At 40.0% G+C, this 22,435-nt stretch overlaps 2 protein-coding genes across 4 annotated transcripts in view; one reads left to right on the top strand and one right to left on the bottom strand.

Annotated features, from left to right (window-relative positions):
• LOC108430666 (formin-1-like) overlaps positions 1 to 14,579 on the top strand; it is a 107,152-nt gene extending 92,573 nt beyond the window's left edge. For all 3 annotated transcript variants that reach the window (XM_017703292.2, XM_037542176.1, XM_017703293.2), the window contains 4 exons: positions 1,320 to 1,371; positions 8,430 to 8,579; positions 12,694 to 12,775; positions 12,893 to 14,579. In XM_017703292.2, the coding sequence (XP_017558781.1) occupies positions 1,320 to 1,371; positions 8,430 to 8,579; positions 12,694 to 12,775; positions 12,893 to 12,937 (329 nt within the window). In that variant the 3' untranslated portion in view covers positions 12,938 to 14,579. The remainder of the gene's footprint in view (positions 1 to 1,319; positions 1,372 to 8,429; positions 8,580 to 12,693; positions 12,776 to 12,892) is intronic.
• A 2,013-nt stretch (positions 14,580 to 16,592) lies between these two features.
• On the bottom strand, positions 16,593 to 22,238 carry grem1b (gremlin 1b). Its single transcript, XM_017703226.2, has 2 exons — positions 21,930 to 22,238; positions 16,593 to 19,249 (listed from the first exon to the last, which is right to left on the bottom strand). Exon 2 carries the CDS (start codon positions 19,246 to 19,248, stop codon positions 18,700 to 18,702), a length of 549 nt encoding a protein of 182 aa, XP_017558715.1. The 5' UTR covers position 19,249; positions 21,930 to 22,238; the 3' UTR covers positions 16,593 to 18,699.
• Between the last annotated feature and the right edge of the window lie 197 nt (positions 22,239 to 22,435).

Raw genomic sequence — 22,435 nt, 5'->3', positions numbered from 1 at the left:
CATTGGAGTAAGCCTTCATAAATGTTTATGTACATTTAAATCCATTGTCATTGCCAGCTTATGTAGGTGTCTTGTAGCCTTATGAACTCTGTCCTGTAGTAAAGTATTACCTTTCTTGTAATCACATTACAGAATTATTGTGCACATTACCTGTAAAAACGCCAACAGTTGTGAAGTTAGCGCAAGCAGTGCAGAACATAAATTCAGTGGCTGATCTGTCAAAGCATCTAATCACATTAATATAAACAATGATGGAATAAAATCCATGTGCTGCAGAAGAGAGTGCCCCAACAGACCAGACTCAGTTTTCATTGAGAATCTGCTCTATGAGCTTTGCATTTCGTTAATAGATTTTATTCCTAGGCAAAAAGTTGTTGAACTGTTTCTACTGCATTATTAAAAGTAAAAGTAAGCTCAACTTAAAAGTATAAAGTAAATGACTACTTACTTGAGTGTACTTAATTACACTTGAATTCCTCCATCTCAAACTTCTTAAATGAATCAAAAGTTCTCAATTTTTTTAGTTCTGTGTCTCAGTTTGTTAAATTAAGTAGAATTTGTTTATTTTTACTTTTATTCCCCATTTCTTCAGTAGCTGGGACTGTTCTCCTGTTGGGTTTTCACTTATAAATTGCCATGGTGCTGTTGGGTTTCAAACTCCTTTTAGGATGATAGCACTATGCAGGAAGTTAGTCACGTTTTATGTCCATAAATGTTTAATACACCATAGAAAATGTTTATTAAAAAGTAGAATGGTCACATGGTGCAGCTTTTTTATCATTCATCCCAGCATCAGGAGTTTGTGAGTTTGAATCCCAGCAAAGCCACAGCTGTCCATATCTGGAAGTCCAAGAAGAGCAGTTGTGCAAGTAAAAATGCAAATTGTTTTTGGTTTACCTGAGATGCAGAACTAAAAAAAATTAAATAACTCGTCTATGCAGTTGAGGGAGCTCTAGTGTCCTCAAGTTGAGTTAACTCAATAAAAGAAGTGTAATCAGTTACCTCATAATTTTAAGTTGAGATAACTTGTCCTTTTTTACAGTGTGGCAAGTTTCTGAATTCTTAAACATCATTCATCAGCTGTTAATAAATTTAATCAAGCTTAACTGCCAGCATCTTGTTCAGGGATAGTGATAGGCCTTTTAAATAATGTAGAAGTAAAGTCGTGAGTAGTACCTTGGCAAGTAGTAAGTAAAGTAATTCAATTCTAGTTTAGGAGAAGTATAGTAATTTGTAATGGATCACTTTTTTGATTAACTACCTCAACACCAGTATATTCTAATATGTAATGACAATTGCTGTTTTCTGTTCTTCTGCAGCGCAAGCAGAGTATGCAGCTGAAGATGACAGCCTGAATGCTGCCCAGAAAAGGTAAACGTACCTACTATGCCATATTTTTTTTATCAGTTTACACAAGAAAATGTACATTTCTATAAGACTACATGAGGCATGCATGAAAGTATGTGACATCCACTGGGGAACTCAGCCAAGTGAGATTTATGAGAGACGTTAGAGAACCGTCTTTAGTTATTCAGCATGTTGGGTACAGATAAGCAGAGACCACATCCTCTCAACATCAGATAGCAGTAATGTTTGTCATTTGTAAAGTTGTCTGTAGCAATTAGCGTCAGCTGATAAGGAATCCCTCAGCTATGTGAGAACAAGAAAGAGAGGGTGAACGGTGGTCTGCTTGGCTTGCTGAGTAATGCTGTGGTCAGCTGTCATTTACCAATGACTTCCTTCTCCCAAAATCAGTGCAAGACTTGATGTTCATGACATCCCTAGCTGTTACCCAGGGAGCTGGAGGCATGCCTAGAAATGTTTCTTTTTTTTCCTTCACACACAAACACACACAGAGGTTCCACTGCTTATCATGTAGCCTTATCATGACTAATTGCATCAGACTCCCATGCGTAACCTTGTTCCAACAGCAGTCCACTGTTTTGGGTGATTTATTCTGAAACTTACTACTCGCAGATGCCAAACAACAGCGAGTATATCTGGAACTTTTCATAGAGAGAAAAAAAAAACTCTTGAAATGACAAACAAAGCAAATTGATTATTTTTCCTTGTTTGGCTAGAGTTGAGAGCTTTTTGGCATGTCTGCTGAAACGAAATGGAATCAGAATCAGTGTATAAATTATAATAACAAAGAGTGCGTACATGGCAAAAACAGCATAGTTTCGAACCTCAGCAAATCAGAAATTTTGGACAGTTCAGAGCTGATGGTTGCAGACCGTCCTGTCAACCTGCACGGCTGGTTCCTCATTTTTCTTGTCCAACGCAAACACAGTGAATTTAGCTCCGCACCTCCAAACCAAAACTTTAATTTGTTGCAGAACAGAAACCTCAGCGCCTCCTCGACTCTGCTTCTCGAAAAAGGTGCTGAATTGACTAATATTGATCAAAAGGGCCTGGCGGGTAGAAAACCTTTTTTATTCGTTGTTAATTTGGTCAGCAGAAGCGGCCAAGGCAGTGGCCACTCCAAAGGGGAAAGAATGGATGGTGGTGGAGACGGGGTGTTGACCCATGTTCCCATGAACACACCTCATTAAAGTGACTTGCTGGTGATGGATATGACCAGCCTCCTGGAGCTGGGTGGGCGCCCACATGTGTCCAAATCTGAAGAGAATCCACCTTTGCTGTTTTGGACTCTGTGGCCTGCATGGTGGCCAGACTCCTCAACACAGCCACACCTTTGATCATTAAAGGACTATTTCCTCTAAATTGGTAATGCAGCTTAGCAACAGTTGAACCCATAGTGCATAATGCTAACTGGTCCTAACTAGCTCGCTTTATCAGTGTTAGCATTTAAAGGGGAAGCATTTGTTTAAAAAAGAAAGAAGGAATTTATGATGAAGGATATATCTTCTTAATTTCATTGGGATTTTTTGGGTATTATTGCAATCAGATTCTGTTGAGTACATTTTGGTACCACTTGGGTTGGAGAACGAGTACCCTCAGGTGAAAAAAGGATTAAGTAGCAGTTGAACAGCACCTACATACACAGTAAGAAAATAATATACTGTGATGGTACTTTTCTGTTCATCAAGGTACAATGTAAATGTATCCTCAAGGGTTTCGACTGTGTACTATAAATGTTTTTCCCAATGGAAAAAAGTACACATTTATACATTTTCATAACCCATTGTTTTAAAACAGAGCAATAAAAATAAGAAATAAAAAAAAATAATAATAAAAAAGGCTGGAGGCAGGACAGGGCGTGTGGAGTGAATACAACTTCACAAAATATAATTGCAATGCATTATAGTGTAATTAGGTACTGAAGACATACCTTTGGGGGTACCACCCCCTGTTTTTCTGAGAATGTAGTGTTGAATGTTTAATGGCTCCTATATAGGGGCTTAATAACTCATGCATAAGCACTGGATAATGCATTTCAAAAGCAATACCCACGTATTTATGAACAGCTTATGTCAGTATTTGCAAGATGACATAGGATTTTTTTATTAAATAATTAAAATTGTATTGACATTAGGACCCTTAAACTAAATTATATATATATATATATATATATATATATATATATATATATATATATATATATATATATATATATATAACAAAACTCTTATGAACCATTATTAATGGATTGTATATCCATTAAGCTTAGTTACAAAATCACGTACTGTATTAATTCTGATACTGTATGTAATGTTGCTCACTGGGTCTTAAACTTGCATAAATATGTTATAAATGGAACAAATGTCCATCACTTTAGTTGATGCTGTCATTTACTTAATGAGTAAGCTGTTTAAAAATTCTATATTATTCAGTGGTTATGTGTGTGTTACGAAGTGTTCATGTAAGCAGAACCTTCATTTGAAGACTCTACTATAAGCAGAAAGGGTGTCTGCACCTTAGCATTGCACATTTAGGCCACACTGGTCAGTTCCATTCCATTAAAAAAAGGGATAGAAAGAGGAGACTGATTTACTGAGCTCGCTTTCGATCAAATAAAATCCTTCCTTCTTGTTCTCTGTATTTCTCTTATCTCCTGTTTATTTAATGTTCTGGCAGGCGGTCAGAGGCCGACACAAATTACTCTGTGTACATTTCATGCATTCCATCTTAATTCCGTGCAAATCGCCCATTTACTCTGTTCAGCTACGCAGTAGTAAAAGCTGCTGAAGCAGTCTCTTCTATACATTCAGCAGTGTAATGTAAACAAATGTATGTCTTTGAAAGATTTGTGAAGTGTGTCATTCCATTTTGCAGTTACAGTAGGGCTATTAAGTGGTTTGGTTGCTGTGAGGGAGTAAAGCTTTTACTTTTCTGGGAGACTCATACATTTCATGTATTTTTACAATACATACAGTTTTGGGTGCAGAAGTATTATTTGCATTAGCTTTTTGTGTTAGTTTATTGTATTTTTCTTTACCTTAAATTCCCCAATTTTAAATTGAGCTCCTATAAAAAACTGAGCTCCAGTACATGTGAAAAGAGACCTTAAATCTGGAATGATATGCAAGTTCATAAATGCTGGTGGTGTTTTAATTTTACTTTTATTTATTGTCAAAAGCATGCTGACCATCCACAATTAGGGTTACTATGACTTACCGTATCACCCACAGACAGGGCAGCAAGGCTTATGCATGTTTTTCAAACTGTCCACATCACTCAAATTATGCAGATCAAGTGCTCAAGTGCAAAGATGGTTCTAATCAAAATGCGCTAGCTATTGTGCAGAGAAGCATTCCTGGAGGCATATAGCAAACATCAAAGACTAGAAGAAAAGACTCTGAGGCCTTACACACACTTGATCATGGGAACTCCTGGGATATCTACATAAGTAAATAGCCTAGACTGCACTTTAGTCTACACCATTGTTTCAGTATTATTTTATTGTTTCTTTTTATGTTTTTGTTGTTAAATGCAATCATTATCAAATATTCACATTTAATAGTTTAGTACCTCAGTCTGACTGAAGCAAGAGAGAGAAGCACCGTTTAACTTTATTTTTGAATAAGAAAAATAATATTTTTTCAGCTTTCTGCTAATCTCTTAGCATAGCCAAATGTTTCAAAAGCCCAGAAGAGGTTAAATAGAGTCTATTCACTTTTATTTATTTAGGTAGTATTAGGGAAGCTCTCTGGCAAAAACACATCCTGCAAGACAAACTTTGAGCTGCAGCTTCAGAAACAGGGAAGATTATATGGCGCAATACTTGGGATGAAACCATAGAGTTATCAAACAAATTAAATCGCTGTCGAGTGCTGAGTTGTTGGTGGCTCTGAAAGATGCAGGGGTTTCAGAGAAAGCATATGTAGTTTGTAAACTCTCAGATTCTTACTACTGTCAGGAGAGACTCACGATTATAATAGGTAGGAATTAGCAACACGTCAGATTATCATACTTTAATACATTTTCATGATACATTGCATGGATCACGATATTTAGTTCCGAGGAAAATATACAATTCTAAGGATTGATAACTTAGAAAGTTAGCAAGTTGCCACATTTCCCTAAAATCCAGATACAGCAGCTCTAACTGTGATCAGTTAGTCAAACAACTGCAGCCAGTGACAATAGGATAACCCCTTAATTTCAAATGAAATGTGTCTATTAACATCTAGGCAATAAAGGCAGAGGCTTTTAGTTCTGAACATTCAGACTTCATAAGTGGTCGTGTTGGCTGTGATATTGTATTGGTTATTCTAATAACTGGAAGGAACATCATTGCTTTCCCAGTTATCATATCCCAGACTGTCTTTAAGTTTAGCTAGTATGATTAATCTTATGCATTTGTGACTTACACTAAGCATCATACCCAGAAAGCTGAAAAATGTCCTTGACATTCCGTTGTCTTCCAGGATTCTGAAACCAAAACACACAAAATGATTTAAAGAAAATGTTGTGGTGGAGATGAAGTGAGCTGCTGTAACCTTTTCAACAAGTCACAGATCAGATTAAGCAGGAGGGGTCGAAATGCACAGCAAACTTTAGGTTTGTTTTACAGGGCTTTTAGGGCATGTCCATGTTTAAACGGCTCATTGAGTTTCCCTCCTGTTTGTGATATGGGTAAGCTGCTATACAGGTGCCCATTAGTCACACTGTTCCACTTGACTTGTGGCCACTGAGCATGTTCTGCAGGCCAGCAGTGAGTTTCTGCTGGAGATCGCAGATTGGTTTCCTGTACTTAACACAGGTACTCTGAACAAAGCCTAGTCCCACAGTTCAGTTTACTTGTCTAAAAACGCAGCTTATTATGCAGACTGTGAATAGACGTGCCCACTAACTTCTCACTCATAAGGGGCAGGGTTTAAACTAGGGGTGGAGAGCCTCTATCCTGAAGGGTCAGATTCCTGCACAGTTTGCTGATTTTTCTGCTCAAGCACACCTGATGCAACTCATCATATAAATCAGGTTTAGTTGCTGTGCTAGGGCAGGGAAATGACCAAACTGTTTGACTACAGCCCCTACTTTCCCTAGCTTAAAAAGCAGTGAAATAATGGAATGTGACCAACCTGAAGATGAAAGTTCAATGATAAGATAGCAGTGTTAATAAATAAGTTTGTTTCCATCAGAACACTCTCCAGAGGGATCACTTTATTCCAACAAAAAGTGTTCGTAAAACAGTAATACGGACAGCGTCCACATATTGCAGCGGCATCAAGGCATATTTTGCACGGCATCTTCTCACATCAGTACATTTGGTCTCAAGAGTTTCAGCAGCATTATTGTGACAATATTTCAGCACATGTCTGGGGATCATACCTCTGTCTAACCACTGTGTCTGCTGTCATTGTTGAGGAAAGTCTAACAACATGTCTAATACAAATGTGTGTCTGGTTTTAAATGACAGAGGAAAACGTAATGCGAAAAGGGCTGCCACAGGTTCCTCAAACTTTAATACACTGAGCAGAATGTGCAATCAGACATGTGAAATATCTCCATGTACTTTTTATGCCATTCTTGTACGTTTTTCCACTGCCCTTCCTCAAATGGATATGCTCAAAAAAGAGAAGCACATTTTGCATTTTACCATGTGCGCTGCCTGTTACTTGCATAACACGGGAGCAGAATTCTTGAAACTGGCTCGAAAGGCTTAGTACATTGGACACTGACCTTCTATGGTTTAAGCTTAATGTTGAATAAATATTGTGACTGACCTTATTCTGATGGTGGTCACTTGATCATCTCACATTTTTTAAAACAGTGTTCTAAGACAAGGCCATTGTGAAGTAGGTTTTTTGAGCCAGGTTGTGTAACTGATCTATTCTGAGTCTAAAATTTCTGGGTACCAGAACTTATCATTTTCTTAAAGGATACTTGGAAAGGTTTACATACTTTGTAGTGTGCTACAAGGAAATCTTCGGTGTTATTGCCTTTTTTCCTGCCATTCAAGGGGAATGCAGAGAATGTGTGTACAGCACAACCAATCTCACAGCAGGTGGTGCCATTATGACGAGAAGCTTTGTTCGCAGCCCTCGTTGATTTGTGTTCACTCCTAGTCCAGGTCATGAAAGGCTCCAATGAGAAAACCGTCCAGTGAGCTCAGAATTTCAAAGAGCACCTCAGGTCTTGTCATCTCTAGAGAAGAAAAGTAGAAAGAATCAAAAGTTCTTCTACATTATTAGAGCTCCATAGGCTGTGGAAAGGCCCTGGAGAATGAATGATCTATGATTCCATCCTCTGTAGCAGCCAGAAAGATGACCAGAAAATGGGAAGCATCTTGGCACTGGCATGGCGCCATCTGCCCCGCAGCATGTCTCCTATTAGCATAGCGCTAGGCCCCATTCGTCTGGGGGTCACGGGAGGATTGTCGACCCCCGTGCATCCTTCGGAGTCACGGCTGGCCATGAGACAAGCATGACAGCGGCAGTAGGAGAGGGCCTTTAATCTCTGAATGGAAGCAGGCTGCAGAGCAGTATGTAGCGTCTGCAGCTTGTGGAACACTGCTGTGAACGCTGGGAAGACTTCAGGTTTGGTTACAATTGAATTAGCCTCTGGATCTGCAGAACATAGAGTTTGCGAATACTCTGAGGGCTACTTGGAGAGTCTTGCGAGCTATGAAATGCTCCTTTACGACTGCTCTTGCTTTATCCAATTACAAGCATGCCCTGTTATTTATTATGCCGTATGCTGTGTTATTAGGGTTTTGGACCTCAGTACTTCAATTTGTTTCAGGAGCTAAATTGTCCCAGTTTAGATCTCTTTTTTGTGGAATATATAATGTCTTAAAAAAATGGAGCTTTTGACGAACTGACATGAATTGCCCTCTCACTCTTTGGTCTCTCTCTCTCAGATCTTTTCCCCTCAGTCTTGTCCTCCCCAGAGTGGAGATGTCAGGAAGATTAGTGGAGCTATAGCAAGTAGTTAAATGTTTTGTCCAGCCAGTGTTGCCTTGGTCTTCCCTGACTCTCTGTCTCTTTTCATTCACCCCCACCCTCATCCTCCTTTCTTAGCTTTCAGGACATGGTGGCCTACTTTGGGATCAAGCCCAAATCTGGAGAAAAAGAGGTTGCTCCCAACTACGTTTTCATGCTCTGGTTTGAGTTCTGCAACGACTTCAAAAACACATGGAAACGTGAGAGTAAGAACATCTCCAAAGAGAGGTTAGTAGGAGTACAGTCCTGTCACAGTCTATGAGTGTTTCTGTTCTTACAGGGTAGAAAGAAAAATAAAAGCAATGCTATATGGTTTTAAAAACATATTTCTACCCAAAGGCAAGCATAGCAATGTCAAGCTGTAATCATTCCATTCACTGTCACTCATGCCTGTATGTCTATAATCACTGGAAAAATATGAACATTCTTATTTCATCTCTAGAGTCCACAAATATCAAATTGGCCAGTCAGTATTTTCTGGACTTTCTTCTTAACTGCTGAGTATTAATCCACCACAAAGAGGTGTGACACGACAGCACTTTTGTATCTGTGTAGACCAGGGTTTTATAAGGGTGCAGCCAGTAAAGGTTAAAGCAATACAAAGTACCTAGAGATGCTATAACACTATATCGAGCTGTACCATAGCTTGAATTGGGTAAATAAATAAATTTTATTTATTGTTTTTTTTTTTTAAAAGGTGAATACTAAGAAATGAAGTGCAGAAGATTGAATAGAAATTAATTCAATAAGGTGTTAATCTAGTGATGAGTCATCAGACCATGGTGAAAGGAACTGAGTGACTGAGTAATTTTCAAGATTTTTCATACATAAGGCAGCAAAAAGGTCTTAAAATCCCTTAATTTCATGCTCTGGAGTTCATGGTTGTGAATCAATCAACGTCAATTTGTCTATTTACAAATATTATGTAAACCTCAATTTTGAGATACCCAACAATATTGTTAGCTAATATTTACCCAGAAATTCTGATTTTGTTAATGATTACAAGCTTTCATAAAGATATAAATATTTATAAATCATGCTAGCGGGTCCATTCATTGTTATTCATTAATAACCATGTTATAACTTTTGAATGACGTGTTTCTTAAAAACTGGACACACTGAATTGTGAAACAACATGTTCTATGAAAGAATATCTAAATCACTGTATTGCTGCCTGATGTCTCTGTACACTGTTAACTTCAACTCTGAGTCGTTAGTGTAATTTAAGCTTTCACACTCTCTATCTTTGTAGCACCTTCTGTTACTGCCTTTCAATTAGTCAACAAAGCATTGGAGGCCTTAACACATGCCAGACTCTCAACCTGTCTTCTATTGCACCTCCTGGTCCCTACCATGCCTATGGAGCCAGTATGAATTCTGTAAGGACAAATAAAAATAAAGTGCTTTTGGTTTTTAAGGCCCGAGGGGCATCAAAGCCGACGGCGGCAGTCTCAGCCCGCAGCCTAGTACAGTGTCAAGCAACTTAGATTTACAACCTTGCCCCTGACCTGTGGCGTCCACTTAGGGGGACATCCCACTGGGGGCACAGCACCTCTCTCTGCGGCCCCCTGGCTTTACTAGTGTAATATGGGAGGCTGTTAAAGGGAGTGCATGGAACGGTACGAGCAAGGTTACTGTCAGTTTGAAGACGCTTTACAGCTTCTGGCGCATGTTCCACCAGACTGCTAACATCCAAACTGAGCTTCAGGTCCTGTTCCCAAGCCTCATCCTATTACATTTCCTACATTTTACAGTTCACATTTAATGAAGAATTTCACAGATTTTTCCAAGTTTCTGCAAAATTAAGTGGTTAAAAGGTAAACAAGGTCATTGTGGTTTGATGTGAAATGCTCTATTCTAGAGACTCAGTCAGAATTGTTCACAGCAGTGCTCATAGGAATCAGACATTCAAAGTGTTTAATGTCTCTAATGTTTCCTAACAGGATGATATAGCATTAAATGGTAACAAGTATTTTGCATCACGCCTGTGACATTGTTTTACAGTAAGATAAGCTTTTGGCCTAAAATGTATTTTTAAAATTTCATACAGATCTCAGAGAGGTACATACAGAATATTTTAAGGCAAAGTAGCATCCATAGAAGTTATTTTTTCAGATTTACCACTATTTTGCCATTATCAATATGGAAAAACTCAGATGAAACATAGAGGTCTACTGCTTGTTTTGGACTACCAATAAAATGTGTATACTTGCATTGTAAACATCATCATTGTAAACTTGTTGCTGTCACTCACTGTAAAGAAATCTGTTTCTCTACAGTTTGCATCAGACCACTATGAATGACTTTGTTTATGTCTCAACAGCTAAATTATGCAGAATAATCAATGCAGTTCTCCTTTAATTGCATGAGCCGATATGAAGGAGGTGCTTAAAGATAAGCTTAATGTATGTGTGTGATATGTAATGTCTAATGTTTTGCTAGTGTTAGTGTTTAAAGGGATAACAGATATATCATTTTCTTGTCCAGCTTAGACAATATTTTGAACTGCAGCACAGCTTTTTGAAGAAAGGACATAATGTAGAGTATCGGTCTTTTGGAAAAAGAAATATATGGTTAATTCTGATACTTTTTAATGTTAGTATCTCAGATCATTTTTAACTAAGTCTTAACATGATGCATTTGACATGAAGTAATTGACATTTGAAATGGAGCTTGTGGTTTAATGCAGATTTATCAAAGTATTTTTTACTAAAATATATCAAACTTAATGGGATAGTGTACTAGACCCATTATTTTATTAATTTCTGTGTTAGAGCAGACCTCTCACAAAAATAATTCAAATGCCCAGGTTTGCACAAAATAAAAAAAAAAAAAATATATATATATATACTATACACAGACACAAAAAGATGACGTAACCAAATGAGTGTGGCTTCCTAAAAGACTGCTAAAGATAAAAAGGTAGCTGCACTGTTGTGTGGAGCAGTTTAACAATTTCAGGCATGTGCATGGGTTTTCTTGCCATCATAAACTAGTTGTTTACTGAGCAGTGATGTCCCACATTACGCCTGACAGATTTTGCTGATCTACTGCTGCTGTTATCTTAAATGCTGGTTACAAGCTCATAAAACCAAGCGTAGACCTTTATTCTGTTTAGACTCAGTGGTAGAAAATTGGGGAGCAGGGAGTGGAATTACACAAGCGATTAACTTTGCTGCTTTATCTTTACACTTAATGTGCAAAATTCAGAAAATGAAGTGTTAATTCATAACAGGGCTACATTCTAACTTTTTCAGAATCATCTTCAGTCATTGCAAAGTGAAAATTGACCATCAAGAATATTAAACTAAATTTTTGTACTCCAGTATTACGGATTCACAAAAATTACAAATGTCAGAAAGCAATACACAGAATACATGCTTAGTACACATCTGTGCACACAACCTCACAAACACAATGCACACGGACCCAGCTATGGTCAATAAATACATTTATGTGCATATGTTTGTGATTGTGTGTATCAAAAGATCTGTAACCAAATATGTAATGTTTCCAATTTAATTGTATTACACCTATTCTAAACTGCATTCCTGAAATGGCAATCAAAACTCTGTAAATTCAGATTGTGTTCAGATTTTCTTGCAGTTACTCTTAAAATAATTCCAATGAAACTGTAACGTTGCTCTTCAGAACCAGCTTTGATTGTAGTGGACAGTGGAAAAAAAACAGTAATTATAACATTTGATTCATCATCATTTGTGGTTGCCTGTAAATTAAGAACATGGTTAGAAAATAGAAAATATTTTTGCGTCCTGGAATAGTGCTACCATATTTGACAAGACTACAAAGAAACTGTGATGTTCCAGCATGCAAAACAAAACATCTTACTTCAATGTCTGATGCAAGCCTTTATTGGCCATGTTAAGGTAGTATGTGCTAAAAATTATGAATAGACACATTGGCTTGATGTTAATGTTACAAAGGAAGTCCCATTAGTGGGTTAATGGAAATTAGCATTATGATAGCAGTAGAAATGTGAGGAACAGTGCTACTTATGAAGCAAACATTGCTATATTTAGTGTGAGCATAAATAGACACCTGTATAAATGTTATTACTATATTTTACACATTAAATAGTAAGTCCAAAGCACCCAAGTTGTCCTTGAAGCATCCCAAAATGATTTAAACATGGTCTCTTATGCTGTTTTTATTGCTCCCAGGACAACGGGATGCCATTAGTCTGGAGCCTTGATTTATAGGCTTTACAAGGTTTTGTTCATAACACACATGACCACTTTTTTTTGTTCAGGTACATAATGAGATGTTTCAATGAACGATGAAAGGTATTTGCAATTATTATTGTTTTGATGCTTTTTTTAAGACTAAAAGAAGCTCAACTGAATGTCCAGAAGATCACAGCTGAGAAGAAGGTGGAGATAAAGAAGGTCAATGCCAACAGTCTGGTGAGAGCAAGAGCCACACACAAATGCACACACACCTGCATCAGCCCTCAACTCCTCTGTGGAGAGTTTATTGAGAAATTTATATTAAAAATGAATATGTATATCTTTTTTTTACAGAAAGAGAGGCTGAGGCAGAAAGAAGCAAGTGTGTCCTCCAGCTGAAGATAAAAGGAGAAAGGCAAGAACGAGAGCTTTCCATCCTTTCCAACATCTACTCTAAGAGAGAGAACTGTTTCCAAAGGAGCCGTTCACCATAACCCACTCCAGACTTCTTTAATGTGAAAGCCATAACAAAGATCTGAGACATGACATTTTCTCTATTGCGAATGTGCAATCAGTGGTGGTGGGACTGCTCATGTTCAGTGTTCAGTGTGGGACCTAGATAGAGTTGAAAAGCTTTTAGAGAAGAACTGAAGATGCTGATGGATTTCTCATGGCTCTCTTCATCTCCACACAAAGAACTAACATATCGTGAGCAGTGACCCTTTGCTTCTGCAGTAGGGCCGTCTAAAGGTGCTACGGGGGGCTTAATGGGTTAATTAAGCAAACACTGTAGCAAACACTTGCAATTCCAGCATATTTTTTAATTAAACCAAATGTTTAAAGTAAGCCTCACAAAGTTAGACAGGTTTAGCTCCAAAAAGAGGGCACTGGTGAAGCAATATGCAGACAGACCGTTATAAGGCTTAATGAATGAATAGTATATTAAATCCCTTTTACAACACACACAAGAGATCACTGCTGTTTCAGCTTGTTTAGTTTAGGGCAAACAAAATTGACACATTTGTTGATTTGTTTCCCCTTTTTTCATCTCAGCAGACAAAATGGGAGACAGACAAATATCATTAGCAGTAAAAACCTCCCTCACAAACCTCAAGTGACCAACCGCAACGCAAAAATCAGTCAGCATGTTTTTCTTGTTTTTGTTTGTTTAGTGACTAATATTGTTTTGGTAGTACTTAACTGCATAATGTTTTTGCAGTTTCCATGCACTTTCTTGCTTGCAGCAGCCATTATGTTACTGTTTCCCTTTTCCAAACAGTACTTATTCCTGTGTACTGTAACTCTTCTACACCTCATTTGCAATTTCTATGCAGTCTCCTTTTCCATATTGTCCATATAAAACAAAATATATTTATTTTGATAGAATATTGGTGAACTAACAGTTGTGGCTAGAGTTATCTAAATATGTATATATACATATATCTCGCTGCTGTCGGACCAAAACCTCCAAAGTGGTAACAGGAGGCCTGTTCATCATGAAATTTACACGCAATCCAAAGGGCAGCCGATACTTTCAAATTATGACAGAAAGTGAAAAAATGACAAAAGTGGGGATACAAGGTTTTGTTCCGACAGCAGCGATCGATACACATACAATGTAAAATTAGAAATGTGTGAACTCATTAATGCCTTAAGTGAATTTCTTGTCATTACCAAAACCTAAGCTGGCCTAATCTGTGATTTTTGCTGTCTTGGATAGACTTGCTCAGTCGAAGGCAAAAAAAAATGCTTCGTAAAACTGACGGGGAAAAGTTTATTCATATCTAGATTTTAATTCTGTAAACACTATTTTTTTTTTACATCAAAATGCATACTTAAGTGTTTGGTGAAGATGCTGTTGAAATCTGACATGAATTCCTGTTTATCAGAATTGTCTGTAGAAATAGCCAGTCACTTTAGCCTGGAAATACTCGTTTAGTAGAACTGCCACAGTGATCATGGCTTTCAAAGTGCAATATACACTGGTTTTAAGCAGCCCTTTCTGCCTTTCCATAGACATAAACTTTAACCATGCCTTGTTGCCTTTGGGCTCTTTCTTTCTAAAGCATTGAAAACAGTGTCAACGAGTGAAAGAATGGAAAAATGGGAGGGGATGAACAAAAGAGTAGCAAAGCTCACACCTGATACCATCCACACTCACATTGCAGTGACACTTATTGTGTGAGTCAGGTTTATTTTCTGTTGCGTACAGCTTCACACAAAACCATTTTTTTGTGGATAATGAGAAAATCTGAGTAGCTGCCTTACTCAGTACTCCTGACCATATATGGATGATTCTAGTGAATTGGTTTGAAGTCAGAGCTGAAAACACATATTAGGCTTTAGACTAAAATCCTTTGAGTGACCCTATACCTGATGAATGATTAAACCGTCCATTTTGTCACAAACAAAACACTTATAGCACTACTAAACCAAATGTTTCAGTAGTGACTGTTTCTGTAGTGACAATTTTAGCTATATTTGAGCAGAGCTCAGAAACACTCAGCAGTACTGTTTTTAAATAGCTTGACTTATCGCCTACTCCTGAATGCGGTGTGCAGGCTTCCCATGCAAAAACACCATAAATGAATTTAGGCCTTATGTTTTTCCTTGAGGAATTCAGATTTTTCTAAATGTATGCATAATTCAGTGGTGGAGCTGTACACAGTCATTCAGAGCGGTCTGATGTGGAATGGGTCTTTGTAGTGAAACTTACTGAGATTTCTTTACAGTACTGATGATAGGAAACAGGGGTTGCCATGTCTACAACACAAACATAGCCATTTTATTTACTGTTTAAAATGACTAATAAAACACGTCTTCAGGGTTTTTATATGTGAGTAAAGGTAAAATAAAGTGTGTTCTCTTAGGGGGCTATTTTGCCTCACGACGCCCTGCATGTACCCCTCCACTATGAATGGATTTAAAATGTATATTTGTATACCATCATTTTTTTAAGTTTTAGACCAGAACTACTATAAACTCTCAGAACTACTATAAAGCAATGCATCAGACAGCATGTGCATATAAACTTCATAAAATTTCATATAATAAATTTCTGTGGCAGATCTTTTAAAGGCATTGAACTCTTCAGGGTCTGGTTCCCATCACCACCACAGTGCACACTTCTGACCACTCCGAATGACTTTGTTTACATCTCAAGCATTTAATTATGCAGACATTTTCAAAATGTGGTGGAATTCCCTTTCAGCTGAATCAAAGTCAACCTCTGTGGTGTGTATTTTGGTATTAATCACAATATTTTTTGACAGTTCCAAATTTTAAATGTATACCTAAAGCCATAACTTCAGGTGAATACTTCAAATGTGTTACGCAAGTGCTCATATGTATTTGGTTACATCACTAGTTAAAGGGGAACGCCACCAATGTTCCTAAAATTCTATATGATTAAATGGTTTAGGTGTCAACAAAATCATTTATAGTGATTTGATGTGTTTTAGAGAAACTTGCCCAGTCAGAATTGCTCAAAGTAGTGGTGATAGGAACCAGACATCCACCTCTAAAAGCTCCCTCCCAGAAAGTTATTACCAGAGATGGTTATGAATACTCAGCCTGATGTCTGAGACATTGCTTTTCGATATGCTTGTGATTGTTTTGTCCCTAAATTACTTTAATCTGTGCCTGGCGGAGGGATACGTGAAGGTTATTCTATGGCAAAATTAAAGAAAAATCTGATTTACATTCCATATAAAAAGGTTGACTGGTGCTTTTGGGTTGTGTACATGAGCCATTTAACAGCAAACCACTTTGTTCAAGTCCTGAAATGTGCAGACATTTTGAAAAATCGGTGGATTTTTATCCTTTAATCTTCTTTTTGTGAAGATCAAGCCTACTACAGCCTGTAACTGTGAAGAAATATGCGATTCTAAAATGGGTTTTCTGTCAGCTGCTGTAAAGAGTCCCTGTAGACACTTCACCTGAGAAACACATACAGAGCCATACAGAGCTGCTCGCGGCTTTCAGAGGAATAATTCATCTTCGGTTTCTGCGCATCGCTGCTAGTTTCTTCAGACGACACAGACCAGAAATGTCCTTAAAACAGAGGGATTTTCCTTTTTATTAGTACTTTAGAGAGGCCTGCAGTCGAGAGAAAGCAGCGCTCTCCTTACACAGACTCAAAACAACACATGGATAAAAACAGTAAACAGAATAAACCCGGATACTTACATTATAAACAAGTTCTGTACCACTTCAGGATCAAAAGCTTTATTTCAAATAAAAAAAGAAAAACGAACCGTAATAAATCATTTCTGATGCTTCTGGTTATCGTGAATATCTATAACAACGAGCATCTGTTAGCACACCAACATTTCCTTTCGCTCCTGCGACCAAAGCACGTTCACAGCAAACGGACTATACAATAAAATAATACCTGCTCCTGCGTCCCGTCCGGTCCAATTAAATAAGTGTCTTATTATTTCTCTCTTTTTAAAGGTCAGTATATTTCCACACGGTGGAAACCCCTTTTCCAGCACTCTCCCAAACTCTGTGCTGGATTGAGCGCTTACAGGCAACCTGCTCCACCAAAAGCCGCAGAGGGTCTGCTTTCACACACACACACACACACACACGCTGGACAGCGGAGGAGCCTTCAGTCTGACCAGTCTTCAAATTAACCGCTCTTTTCCGTCTATAGTGAACTAACTAAGCATTCAGTCGTCGCCTTAACATGCAGGGAACCTCCGTGTGCCCTAACCGGCGTGCGAGACGGTGAACAACAAATCCACATCAGATGAATTCAACATGGTGGCCAAATCTCCAGCCACTCTGAAAATAATATGTATATACAAGTCACTGCTGGTCTTTCAACAGTTTACACTTTCTCAAATGATAAATGCGGATCTTAGCAGTTGGGTTGTTTGTTAACAGTCACTTAGCAGAAGCCTCGTGTCCCAAAGTTCACACTTGGGTCCGCATTCATAAGTTTTATGGTAACCAAATGTGTCCCATCCCTCAACGTGTAAAAGTGCACAAGACCACCCCCCCACCCCCCGCGCGCCCTCCAACACACCTTTTCCCCTTATATGCCACATCTCATCTCACCCTAAAGTGACAAGATGATTATTTTTCTATCAAAGCATGGCACTTTTACTATATTAAGGCCATGAGTAACGTTTCTCATATCTCGTGGCGTCCGTATATATTAATTCGTGGCGTGAATATAGTAATTTTGGCCTCAGTGCAGTAATTCGTGGCCTTAATATAATAATCTGTGGGTACGCCTTAAAGGCTGCAGGGTGATATCCTGTCTAGCAGCAGCAGAGCCCGTGGAAATCTCCGTGTCCGCTGAGGGGCGGGGCTTCTCACAAAGAGTGAAGTGTAAGGGGATTATTTTCGCGTGACGGGGCCGCTGCAACTCACTGACACGGTAACTGTCTCTCCTGTGAGGAATAAACTAATATTTATCCACTTAGTCCCACCGGTTATCACATTGTGTGAAGTGTACTAGCTCGCTAACGCTAGCTATCTGAGCCTCAGTGAAACGCTGACGCTGTTGGTGAAAATGTGTTTTGAGCCGTTATTGTAGTCATGACAGGCTGTATTTACTACTAACTTGGTTTTAGTTTGTTGTCTTGTCACGGAGGGAAAGCCAGCTGCTGTTCCACTAAAACCTTTTTATATTATCCATTTTTGTTCGTGTTAGTACTTATTCACACACCTGTGGCTGAAACAAGTGTGTCAGTTATAGGTCACCTAGGTGTGGACTTTGGAACAGGGCTTTTGGACTCTGAAGTCTTAGAGGTGGCCTCGTTTGCGCTACAGAGGTGCAGCGTCCCGAATGTTCCAGTGAATCTTACCCTTAGAGCTCCTGTTAGCTCACTACGCACGGGACGAGTGGTCGATTTGAGACACAGCCCAGTCAGTCTCCTCTGCCGCTTTCCAGCAAAATTAAAACGAGGCTGAAGTCAGCTTCTTCATTTCTCCGTTCCACCTTAAAGGGTGCAGCTTAAACGGCGCAGTAGTTATATTCTGTTCCCACTTCTACGGCGTTTAAGGCGGAATTAGAAAATTCGAACAAGAAGCTGGAGAGCAAGAATCTGACTTCAGCCTCGTTACAATAAAACTGGAGCTCGCGCCGTCGCCGTGGTTTCCTGGGAAATGGCTTCGGTTCGGACCCCCCACCCCCAACAAGTCTACTCTCAGTCCAGGTCTATGGAGATGCAGCGGCACTGCTTGACGCGCTGCACGCGCTTCTTCTTGGTGGGCGGCTGCAGGTCGGGGCAGTTGAGCGTGTAGGTCATGGTGGTGAAGCGGCGCGGCTTGCAGAACGAGCAGGACTGGAAAGCGCCCTCCTCCTCGGCGCGCACGTGCCGCGGGATGTAGAAGGAGTTGCACTGGCCGTAGCAGAAGCGGTTGATGATGGTGAGGCTCGCGCAGCCCTCCTCGTGCAGCGTCTGCTTCAGCGGCTGCGTCTTGCACCAGTCGCGCTTCAGGTAGCGCCGCTCCGTCACGTGCAGCGCCTCCTGGCTCGACTCCAGTACCTCCTCGGCGGAGGAGGCGGAGGCGGAGGTGGCGGAGGAGGAGGAAGGTGAGGATGCGCGGCGGCGCTCGGACTCGTTGGCGCTGCTCTTGGCCGGGTGAGGAATGGCGCCCTGAGAGCCGCGGTTCCCCTTCGCGTCCGCCGCGCGCCACACCAGCGCAGAGGCCAGCATCAGCAGGGCGCAGAGGAGGCGCGAGACATCCGCCATCCTGAGGACAGGACACAGAAGCGGTCAGTGGCCGCAGGGGACAAATCAGCTGCTGACGCGACTGAGAACGTAACTGCATGCAGAGGCTTCAGAGCTCCGTCATATGACGCCGCACAAATCAGCGCACGGAACTTTGTGGAAGATGATTTAGTTCGCAGAGGAACTGTGCTGTGCGCTGCTAAAGCACTGAGACACTTTTATTGAAGCTCAGTTGGGAAGAAAGGGCATCATACGCTAGAAAAAATGCTCCATACTGTGCTATAAACGTCGGATTGGGAATGAGAGAAATGACATGATGCCCTAGGGTGATTAAGGCAAATGGCACTTAAGCGACGTTTAGACAGCTACCCAATTCGATATGGTATCATAGTGGACTTGATATGCATGCAGACTTCAGAGCTCTTATATGAAGCCCTATAAGCTCATTTGACAGAACTTTATGTATGAATTTGAATGCACAAGAATTTATGGACACTTTAAAAAAAAAAAAAAGCTTAAAAGGGAAAAAGTGATCATAAATCAGAAAAAAAACACTCCATAACAGCCAAAAAATAACTGATGTAATTAAAAGAAACGACTTATTGCCTCAAATGATGCCGTAAAACTAGTGTTACAAAAAGCACTAGTGCAAACGCTACTTAAACTAAGTTTAGACAGCCAACAAGCATGGAATAGTATCATTCCAGACTTTGTAAAGCTACTGAGAATGCAACTGTGCATGTAAGGCCTTCAAAACTCCCAAAACTGCCATGTCAGTTCATGTCACTTTGTACACTGGTGACATTATTAAAGCCGCTTCAGCTCAACATGGAAAATTACCATCATGAAAAAAAAATGAAAATGAGGCTTAAAAGTTGGATTAGTATCTTTACGGAGTCTGGATTGAGAATACAGCTGCACATGAAAAACGCTTGAAGGAAGTTCAAGTTGATCAAAAAATAAAATCAGCAGTTTTCCGCCTCCCACATGCAGCTGATCAGTCGAGATGTGCTTGGTCTGAATTTGCTTCTTGAGCTTTGCACTTTAACTGCAAGACTAATCAAGACCAAACTAGCTAAGAAGTGGTGGGCACTTTATGGTATCGGAACATCTTGAAGCCTGAATTTTGTCTGTATTGCCTGCTCATGTCTAAAGATAACAGTATAGTCTGCAGATACAGTCACAGTCCTGACACAAGGACATCTGTTCGAGAGAGTGCTTAACAACTCACTGCAGATTGAAGCCAGTCTGTGGTGATTTGGCAGCTGTTGCAGACTTGCAAGATGCTACTCAGCCCACCATCCATTCCATTACTTCCATTAATTGTTGGCTACATTAGCCTTTTAGGTCCAGTGCAAAACTAGAGAAGCAAACTTGAGGCTGAATGTCTTGGCTGATCGATAGGATTTGGGGTAAAGCTCAATAGATAAGATTTAAAAGTGATTTCAGTGGCTTAAATTATACCACTTGTAGAACTTTTAGACAAAAGCCAAATGTGGGAAATGTTCCATCACACATGCAAGTCATGTGCTTCACAAATTGTGTATAAACTGGAGTCACTTTTTATTTGATTGATATGCATTACTGCCAAATTTCTGATGTCCGACGTGGAAAAGTGCCACCCTGGAAAAAGAAAATGTTTTGTTGCATGAACTCCAACGCTTTTTGCTAATACTCTGTACATGCAAGGCTGTAAAATGAAGTCACATGCATATAAAACCTTTGCAAGTGCAGTAATGCATTATAACACCACTCATGCTACTTTAAACATGTTTGAATAACAGTTTAACATGCTGGACAGCCGCAGCCCAGCTGTAGGGAAAAATGCCAATGATGGACCAAAAGAAAATGAATTAATCTGCAATACTTCAAAATATGCTCTGCACATCAGGCTTTTACTGCACTGTAAGCTTTTATGTGCTTGTGGGAAACAACGCCTTGGTCTCTTAAATGAAACGATGGCCAACTGCTTGCTGTTCATTATCAAAGCACTGGCGCCAGGTTTGGTGTAGCTGCACCTTAGACGAACATCTAATGACACTTATGTGGATGTTATTTCGATGATATGATCGAATTTCTAATGAAATGGCGATTCGGTTGATTAGTTCAATTTTAAAAACTGATAGACGTGATAAACCTCATTTTTTAGCCACGTGGTTTGATCGAATTGAAACGAACCTTCCAGGTTGTGCTCAGAGAACACGTGGAATTAAAGGTCACTTCTGGACATTAATGGGTTACGGAAAAGTTTATACCGGGCAGCAAATCAAAGTAAGTAATCCAGCATGTCCACGTCCAACTGGCCACGAGACTATAAAAAAGTGCTATTAAAAGAGCACAAAAATGACCTAAATCCATCGTTTTCAACAGGGTGAGACGGGAGCAGATCTGTTCTAGATTTGAGAAAAAAATGCTCAGGATTTACGTCGAAAGACTCGAGAGCCGTTTACCAAGATGATCCACCGAGTGCAAACACTAAAACGCAGGAGTCCATCAGCCCCTTTAGAACCATCGCTACACAGAAAGACCTCCCAGTGCTGAGCTAAGACCTTCAGTGTTAAATAAACCCCCTAACAAAGAGTTATCACCGGCTTAAAGCGTCCTGCGTCTAAAGCTGAAGGACACCTGCTCCTGGACCACCAGCTCACCGAGCCGGGGAAAGTAGAGCCTGTGCATCACTGAACTCCACTCGGACCTCTCACCTGTCAGTGTCCCGGGACGACGAGGGCGAAGCCAAGTGGCCTTCCTGGAGGGCTCCGAGGAGAGAAAAGAGGCTGGGCAAGGTAAATGGGGTCAGCAGGAGAGAGAGAAGAGCCAGTACGGCTTACAGAGACAGAGAAAGAAAGAGAGGCAGCGGTGGGCTTTTAATCCAAACTGCAGCAGCGCCTGGCTGGCTCCTTTTTAAATGTCTGCCAGCTGAGCCGGACGCTGCGCTCCCCTCCACGTTATTGGCTCAGTACAAACTTACCGCCCCCTCTGCTCTTCACCACACAGCCGAGAGAAGCCGCTAAGAGGAGGACGATGATGGAGTGATGAAGGTCTTGAGCTCGAGGGAGCAACAGGATGCCAAAAATGACGGCCACACAAGCAAAACACCCACGATGAACTGGTAACTACTAAAAGTGCCCCTTTCTGTCCAGCTGAACTTACAGAAACACGAGCGATGCTCACCAGTCAAAACAGTCTGGAAAAAGTTCGACCTGCTGCC

The sequence above is a fragment of the Pygocentrus nattereri genome, chromosome 10 (genome assembly GCF_015220715.1).
Source record: "Pygocentrus nattereri isolate fPygNat1 chromosome 10, fPygNat1.pri, whole genome shotgun sequence".
In the NCBI taxonomy this organism is placed as follows: Eukaryota; Metazoa; Chordata; class Actinopteri; order Characiformes; family Serrasalmidae; genus Pygocentrus; species Pygocentrus nattereri.
This window is presented reverse-complemented; position numbering and strand designations above follow the sequence as displayed.